Here is an 8,360-nt window from a genome sequence, read left to right as displayed (position 1 = left end):
GGCCAGGCTCTGTCGTTTGGCGCCCTCTGGCGGAGCCACCGGTTAGGGCCACGAGGGGAACCCTGCGTCTCCCAAGTGCCCCACTACGGGCGGTCCCCGCCACTCCCCTAAATCCTACCCTGGCCCAGGGCAACAAATCCCCCCACCCCGGGTCCCCCTGCGCGGAGGTGCGGCCGGGCGGGTCTGACTCCCCCTCGGCTGGCCCTGTCCCTCTGATCCAAGTGCCACGCCAGGTGGGCAAGGTGCCAGGACAGGCCAGCGGAGAAGCAGAGGCCTAGGAACCGCGGTTACAAAGTTAAGTGCAAACGCTGCAGGCCTTTATTGAGGGCCGCTGTGTGCCGCCCACTCCCTGCAGTTCCTTCCCACTGGCTGGAGGAGGTCCCGAGAGACAGCCTTGCCTCAGGACAGGGTGCGGGGAGGTAGAGGGCAGGGACCCGGCTTCCGTGTGGCCAGGGAGGGCAGGGCCCGCTGTGCCCAGCCTGCATCAAGGCTGAGGCCCGGCTCGGCCATGTGACTTCCCCAAGGGACCCGGCTGCGTCTCTGAGTGGTTTCTCCCAAGATGGGGCCTGAGGTGCCAGCCAGTCCTCTGCTGGCTTCCTGGCTCCTGCCAGCCAGCGCGGTCAGGTCTCCTCCGGAGCCATCTCTCGGCCTGGTGGGACGGGGACCCTGAGGGGCAGGACGCGCAGATGCCCAGCGAGGGGACTTGCTGAAATGGGCACCTGGATGGGCAGAGAGAAAGAGGACCAGACTCAGACAGAGCAAAGCCAGGGATGGGGAGACGGGAGACAGCCAAGGCCAGGGACCAGGCAGAGGCCACAGGGCCACAAGCAGACCCACCGTAGCCCTGTGTGCAGCGGGGCGGCCCAGGCCGGGGGCTGCCATCCCTTCCCTGCCACCGCACCTAGAGCTCGTCCTGGGGGTGGGGGTGGAGGCTGTGCCCGCTGCTTCCTGCCAGGTCCAGGCGGGGGTCGCGCATGGTCTTGTGAGAGCCAGTCCAGCTGATGAGGCGGCCACTGTCGTCGTCCCAAGGACAGGACGTTTCTGTGTCACTGAGCCACTCGCTGTCCCCTGCGTAGTGGGTGGGGGCGGCGAGCAGCGGCTGGGCCGAGAAGGCCTTCAGGTCCCGCGGCCAGAAGTGCGCCTTGTACTGCTCACTGCGGGGAGGGCGGGGTGGGAGTGCGGGTGAGCCCTCTGCTCAGACCCCAGGGCTCCTCACAAAATCCCCGACAAGTGGGACTTCTGGGAAACTGAGGCTCAGAACAAGGAAGATATCCAATTAGACCATGCAGCCAGGTGTGGTGGTGCATGACTGTGACCTCAGCACTCGGGAGTCTGAGGCAGGAAGATCGCCGTGAGTTCGAGGCCAGCCTGGGCTACACAGTGAGACCTTGTCTCAAAACAAAACCCCAGAGAGAAAGAAATAAATATTAAAATAAAAGCCACACAGGCGGCACAGCCTTCCCCGCTCCTTGCCAAGTCTGACTGGAGGCTACTTGGTGGCCCGCCCAGGGAGGGGACCCCCGAGGCGCGCCCTGCCCCAGGCTCACTTGGGGTGCCTGTCGAACATGATGGGCAGGAACTCGTCCACAGGCACCATGCGGCGCAGGGGCTGCGAGGCCAGCAACTTCCGGGCGCCCGCCAGGCTCAGGGCATAGGCCAGGGTCCAGTACGAGTACCCGGCCACCACCAGGCCCGGCAGCCCCTCCACGGCCACCTCCTCCTCCGGGCTCACCTGCTTCCGGCCCAGGTAGCTGCAAGTGGCACCGAGGGCCCCAGTCAGTGTGGCTCCTCCAACCCTCTGCCCCTCCCCTGCCCTGGTGCGGCCGGCCTACATCAAGTCCCATTCCAGCTTCTGCCCGGCCACCTCCTCCATCAGCCGCTCCAGCCGCCGCCGGAAGTTCCTCTCAAAGCGGACGTCGTCTTCGAACACCAGGACCTGGGCCAGGCCCCTGGCCGCCACCTGTGGTTCCCGACAGGGTGAGAGATGGCTCTGTGCATCTGCTCTGCCCCTTCCCACCTGTCTACTGCTGGCCTCCCTCGGCCTGGCCTCAGCGACGCTCCTTGTGCCTGGCCCTGGCCACACCGTGCAGCACCTGGCCTCCCACTGCCCAGTCCCTGCAGTCCCCAGCTCAGCTCTCCAGAGGATCACGGTGGCCGCCACTGTCCTGCTCCATGCACTGAGGGCGACGATGCCAGGGCAGGAGATGTGACACGGGGAACCAACAGTGGCGCATCCACGGCATGTGGCAGGAAGTGGCAGGGCTGGGAATTAAACCTTCCTGCTGAGCTTCAGGATTAGCCCCCCGCCCCCATCACAAGGAAAAAACTTTTTTTTTTTTTGGTACTGGGGATCAAACTCAGGACTTTGAGCTTTTGAGGCAGGCATGGTGCCACTGAACGAAATTCCCAGCCTGGAAAAATAGTTTTTATGTTTTTGTTTTTTCTGGTAAGGGGGATTGAACTCAGGACTTTGTGCTTGCCAGGCAGGCATGGTACCACTGAGCTATACCTCTGGCCCTTTTGTTTTGTTTTATTTTTGAGACAGTCTTGCTATATAGTTCATGGGGTCCTTGAACTCACTGTGTAGCCCAGACTGGTCTCGAACTCACAGTGATCCTCCTGCCTCAGCCTCCCTAGTGCTGGAATTACAGGTGTGAAAAGAACATGAAATCTGTTCAATAAATGGTGAACTAAGTCATCCTTCAATTTTGGAGACAATAAAAAAGAAGTACAAACATAAGCTTACACAAGTGCACATATAAAATAAGAATAAAGACAAGGAGAAAATAAAAACAAGGAGTAAAGCCAGGTATGGTGGCTCTTGTCTATAATCCAGCTATTTAGGAGGCTATGGCAGGAGGATTGTGAGATAGAGGCCAGTCTGGGCACCTCAGTGAGACCCTATCTCAAAAGTTTAAAAGGACTGGGAGCACAAGGACCTGAGTTTGATCCCCGGTACCAAAAAAAAAAGGACCGGGGTTACAGCTCCCTGGTAGAGTACCTGCCTAGCATGTGTGAGGTCCTGGGCTTCAGTGCAGTGACGCAGGCGTAAGTGCACACAGTTTAGCTCCGTGCCCTCCGAGGGCCATTCCCTCCCTGGCGCTCCAGACCCTAGGACTCCCCGCGTCAGGTCAGCTCCCGAACAGTAGCCTCTGCCCCTGAGGGGCGTCCTCACCTCCTCCCAGATGGAGTAGTGGCTGAGGAAGCAGCCCACCTCGCCCTTGGTCAGCGTGCGTCCCGAGTAGGGGTCCTGGTAGCCAGGGAGCAGATCCACGCCCAGTCTCCTGAGGACGCTGCTGTTGAGCACCCTGTGGGCCACAGGGACAATGGTGACCGGGGAGACCCATCCAGGAGGCCTGACCTGAACGTGTCCGAGACAGTCGCACCTGAGTCTAGCCTTGGGGAAAGGCAAGGTGGGGCAGGGCTAACAGGGGTGCCCAGGATGGACGTGGGTGACATGGTGGAGCCTTCTTGAGCAGAAGTCCCAAGCACAACATGGATATATATCATCCCCAAGTCCAAAGAGCTGGGAAGCTGGCAGTGGTGGTGCACATTTATGATCTTAGCACTCTGGGAGGCTGAGGCAGGAGGATCGAAAGTTCTAGCCCAGCCTGGGCAACTTAGCAAGACCTTGTCTCAAAATAAAAAAATAAAATCAAAATTAAAAAGGGCCGGGGATTTAGCTCAATGGTGCCATTGCTTGCCTTGCAAGCACAAGGTCCTGAGTTTGAAAGCAGGTGGGTGAGGGGTGTTTTGGTTTAATGTGAACAGTGGCAGGCACATGGTCCACAGGACCGCGGAGGCCAGCGCTCAGTCCTGAGAGAACGCAGCTGGGCCGCACTCCACCATCAGACTGAGGCCAGGGTGGAGGAGGAGAACTCTGAGGACACCCAGCCTTGAGACTTCCTGGTGTCGGGTGCGGAACCATGAGAAGCGGGCCGGGTTATCAGCCATTTCCACAATGGCACCAAGAGGTGGGATCACGTGGCTGATGAATGACCCCCCCTGGCTCCCAAGCCTCGACCACTGGACCATCTCCCTCTGGTGGGTTGAGGGAGGGTGTCTCTTCCTGTGTCTGTCCGCCCAGAAGTTCCTGAGCAGGCTCTGTTTGGTTTGGTTTTTGCGACAAGGTTTCACTAGGTAGCCCAGGCCACTTCCAACTTGCAGAGGTCTTCCTGCCTCGGCCTCCCTGGTGCTGGGTTTATGGGTGCCACCCCGCCCAGCTCACTTGGGCCCTGTTTGGATGACCTCTGCTCTGCCCATTCTGGAGCTCCGGGAGGGACCACAGCGCCCCACGGCCAGACCCAGGAAGTCTTACCGGCCGTCCACAGCATCCACCACGCGTCCGGAGATCTCCATCTCCCAGAGTGAGCTGAGCATTCGCTGGCGACGGACAGGCCTGCGGGCCAGGCTGATGACAAAGACCTGGGGGGCAGAGGCTGGGTGAGGGCAGGGAAGGGAAGCGCCCGTGCCCCCAACCATTCCCACAGATGGGCACTCACCTCATCAAACCCCAGCCTGCTGGGCCTCTTTGGGGGCCAAGACACATGAGTGGAGGCCTGCATGGGGGGCCCATCCACTGCAAAGGGAGGCGCCCCATCATGAGTCCCAGCCCCCCTCTTCCTGTCCCCTCAGCAAAATGCTGGGGCCTAGGAAAAGGGAACCAACTGGGTGTTGTGGTGTACATCTGTCATCCCAGCACTCAGGAGGCTGAGGCAGAAGGATCACCGCAAAGTTCCAGGCCAGCCTGGGCTACATAGTGAGATCCTCCAAAAACTAAAGAAGTGGGGAAGAAAGGCAGTGAAGGAAGGCAGGGAGCCACCCAGCAGGTGCACGGAACAGGCCCCCTGCCCTCACCTAGCGATTGTAGGACCAGGTGGATGAAGTTGACCTTCTCCTCCTCCAGCCCCTCGTGGGGACCCACGGCCACATTCATGTACCCGAACTGGTGCTGGTTGCACACGTAGACCGAGACGCCTGCAGAGAAAGGCCAGATGAGAACCAGCACGCCAGGGCTCGGTGGACCCTGTACCCTGAGACTCCTCCGGGATGTGGGCCCATCTGTGGGCTGGAGGGACAAAGGACTTTAGGCTCACAAAGGACGGCTGAGGAAGCCGGCTGCTTGGCAGAGCTATGTGGGCTCCGGCAGGGGCTAGGGCTGTGCTGTGCGTGGCGGGTGGGGGAGATGCTGCCCACCCCTGAGCCCCCTCTTGCGCTTCCCTTGCATCCCCACCATACCCTCCTCACTGTTGCCCCCTGCTGGCCTGTGTCCTTTCCCTTTGGTATCTGTCAACTGCGCTGGAACTACCCTCGGGGGCAGGTGCTGAGCCAGTCTTTTTCTTTCCTTTTTTTGTGGCGCTGGGGACGGATCCTATGGGCCTTGCACACACTGGACAAGTGTTCACCACTGAGCTACCCTGCAGCCTGAGCAGTGTGTTTTTGTTTGTTTGTTTGTTTGTTTGAGACAGGGTCTCACTGTGTAGTAGAGACTGACCTGGAACTCACTATGTAGCCCAGGCTGGTCTCGAACTCACAGTGATCCTCCTGCCTCAGCCTCCCCAAATGCTGGGATTACAGGTGTGTCCCACCACACCGGCTCTGAGCGGTGTGTTTGATTGTTTTTTGTTTTATTTTGTTTTTTGGCATGACGAGATTGGACCCAGAGCCTTTGTACTGAGCAACACCCCCACCCCTTTTTATTTTTTGAACTTTTATTTTGTTCGTGTTTTGTTTTGCCCCTTGAGTGACTGGAATGGAGGACCCAGGAGGGCAGGGACTGGCATGGGGTAGCTGATCCACAAATGCTTGCCTAGCGAAGGAATGCATGAAGGCACCTCTCCCAGCAGGAGACAAACATGAGCTCACAAGATGGAATGCAGAGTGGGAAGAGTGTGCTGAGCAGAGGAAAGAGCACGTGCAGAGGCCCTGAGTCCTTGAGGGACACACAAGGGGCACAGGTCCTCACCAGCAGCCTCACAGGCGTAGGCGAAGACAATGATGTCATCGAAGGGCCATGTGTAGTTGGGGTGAGGGGGGTAGAAGGCGAGCTGGGCTGTCCCCTCAGCCCGTAGTGATACCAGGAAGGTGGAATGGACCATGGGGACCCGGAAGCAGCCCTGGCGCTGGCGGTTCTTGGTGGGGAAGTAGTCGGCTGTGCGGCGGTAGTAGCCCTGGGGACGGGGGACACTCTGGGCCGCACGGTCCCTGCTGCGCAGCCCCTCTGCCCAGAAGCCCAGCTCCCTGGGCCCAGGCTGGCTCACCTGAGGGGTGATCCCACACCAGAAGTTGGAGTAGTAGGTCTGTGAGTCCAGCATCGGGGCCGCCACGGGCAGCCCCTGCTCTGTCAGAAACCGCAGCGTCCGGTTGTTGGTCAGAATGTTGTCGGTGTCTGAAAACTGTGGGGCGGATGTCACGGGCCTACAGCCCCCAGGGAACTGGCTGGGTTGGGGTCCCTTGAGGCCGGCACAGGCCCCTAGAGGGTGTTGCTGTGAGTTCCCCGTGCTCCTCACCCAGATCCGGGCCAGGGCACTGCCTACGGACCAGCCTCGAGCCCAGACCAGAGAAGCAGCTCTAACTCTCTGAGAGCTGGCTGGGCGGGTACAAAGGCCTCCTACAAGAGGGAGACTGGAGTCCTCGGTGTACATACCCCAGGGCCTGTCTCAGGGAGCCAGGCTCAGTACCTATCTGAACTCGAATGTCAGAATCCACACTCAACATCTGATCTGGCCCTGCACCGGGATTTCTATCAGGGTCGCACTAGCCCAGGCTGGCCTTGAACTTGCAGTAATCCTGCTTCAGTCTTCAGAGTGCGGAGACCACAGGTGTGCACCCAATCCTCCGCCAGGCTTCCTTACCAGGATGTAGTCGGCACCCCAGTCCCTGGCAAAGGTCAGGGCTTCCTGCTTCAACTCCATCAGGAACTGGTGCCTTTCTCTGGTCCAGTGCTTGGGACCCTCCTCATCTGGGTAGGACCTGAGGGAGCACAGAAATGAGCTGTGCCCTGGGGCAGGTGCATCCTGGGTCCTGCCCTGGAGGCCGTGGCTCTGGGCCGGCCCTTGTCACCTTAGGGTGGCAGCTGTCCCCCACCTTCCCCTCAGTCACACCTGGGCTCCCCCTCAGGCCTCCAGATCACTGCTGCATAGTGGCGCCCCACAGCCGCCAGCCACTCCTGCAGCATGGCCGTGGTGTTGTCTACGTTGTGGTCTGTGGCGCACCTGGGAAGGCGGGAGGAGAAAGTCTTGCCTGCACCCCAAGGCAGCCTGCACCCACGCTCCAACACCTCAAGGTTGTCCTTCCAGACCAGCAGAGGGGAGGCATGGTGCGGCCAGGTCCTGATCCTCACCCTACAAGAGCATCCCTCTCCCTCTGACTGGGAGCATGGAAGCCATCCTGCCCGCCACAGCCCGGATCAGAGTGCCTTTTAATGCCTGTCACATTGGCTGGTTACTTCTCCTCCTTGCTGTGGGACCCTTTCCCTCTCTGGATCAGGACTGGACAAAAAGCACTGCTGCTTTCCTCCCTGCCCACACTGCATCAGGACCAAACCATGCACTGAGCCCCAGAGAGGGCTGGAGCACAGCTTCCCAGGCCTGGGGAGGGCCCCGTTGGGAGGAGGGAGGCCCAGCCAACAGCCCAGGTTTTGGGAGATGCTGCCCCTTTAAGTCAGTTCAGCAGCCGTGAACAATGACTGACTACGTGTCAAGCCTATGGGGTGGGACTCACAAACCCAAAAGCTGTGGTGATTGTGGGCGCCTCCCCAGCCCACCCTTGGTGCGGTGAGGACGGTCTCATTTCGCTCAGTTCACCCGGGCCTCAGCTTGGCTCCTCCCTGCACTGGCCTGGGGCTGTGGCCTGTGATTCTAGCGCCCATGGGGACACTAGGGTCAAGGCGGGGAGGGGATGTGGTACCAGCTCAGTGGGAGGGCAGCAGGCAGAGCCTCCACCTGCTCCCCGGAAATTCCAGTCTGGTGTCCCTGCCACGCGGGGCCCCAGAGGACCCCAGGGCGTCCAGTCTGCTCCACACTACAGTCCCCTGGGTTCCGCCTGGGATGAGGGCTGGGGCAAGAAGGTCGGGGGCCCCCTGGCCCTCAGGGAGGCCCAAGAGGAGCTGTAGAGGGCCTGGAGGGGGTGGGGGTCCCCGCGTGGATCTGTGGGCTCAGCCCCACCCCCAGGGGACAGGGGTCCTGTCCTAGGCCTGGGGCAGCCGAGGGCCTGTCTGGCAGGTAGGGCCCTGTGGGGATGCGTCGGGGAGAGGAGCGATGGATAGGGTCACTTGCCAGGCCGGGGGGGGGGCGCATGCCCAGAGGGTCCCCACACCCGGGTCGCTCACCAAAGGGCCAGCCTGGCCCGGGGGTAGTCCA

At 60.6% G+C, this 8,360-nt stretch overlaps 1 protein-coding gene across 3 annotated transcripts; it reads right to left on the bottom strand.

Annotated features, from left to right (window-relative positions):
• Window positions 1-283: 283 nt before the first annotated feature.
• Window positions 284-8,354, bottom strand: Cercam (cerebral endothelial cell adhesion molecule). 3 transcript variants are annotated; one of them, XM_010627312.3, is made up of 13 exons: window positions 8,330-8,354; window positions 7,104-7,214; window positions 6,855-6,972; window positions 6,261-6,395; window positions 5,966-6,170; window positions 4,858-4,977; window positions 4,503-4,579; window positions 4,319-4,425; window positions 3,176-3,308; window positions 1,833-1,960; window positions 1,548-1,751; window positions 902-1,154; window positions 285-719 (listed from the first exon to the last, which is right to left on the bottom strand). In XM_010627312.3, exons 2-12 carry the CDS (start codon window positions 7,175-7,177, stop codon window positions 902-904), a joined length of 1,554 nt encoding a protein of 517 aa, XP_010625614.1. In that variant the 5' UTR covers window positions 7,178-7,214; window positions 8,330-8,354; the 3' UTR covers window positions 285-719. The 3 variants fall into 3 exon arrangements, 2 of the variants coding, with proteins under 2 accessions (XP_010625613.1, XP_010625614.1); XR_780871.3 differs by lacking the exons at window positions 6,855-6,972; window positions 7,104-7,214; window positions 8,330-8,354 and having other exon boundaries at window positions 284-719; window positions 838-1,154; window positions 6,261-6,848; XM_010627311.3 differs by lacking the exons at window positions 6,855-6,972; window positions 7,104-7,214; window positions 8,330-8,354 and having other exon boundaries at window positions 284-719; window positions 6,261-6,848.
• Between the last annotated feature and the right edge of the window lie 6 nt (window positions 8,355-8,360).

The sequence above is a fragment of the Fukomys damarensis genome, unplaced genomic scaffold, assembly GCF_012274545.1.
Source record: "Fukomys damarensis isolate Sample0158 unplaced genomic scaffold, DMR_v1.0_HiC HiC_scaffold_36, whole genome shotgun sequence".
NCBI lineage: Eukaryota > Metazoa > Chordata > Mammalia > Rodentia > Bathyergidae > Fukomys > Fukomys damarensis.
The sequence above is the reverse complement of the archived record's forward strand: the minus strand, read 5'-3'. Positions and strand labels throughout refer to the sequence as shown.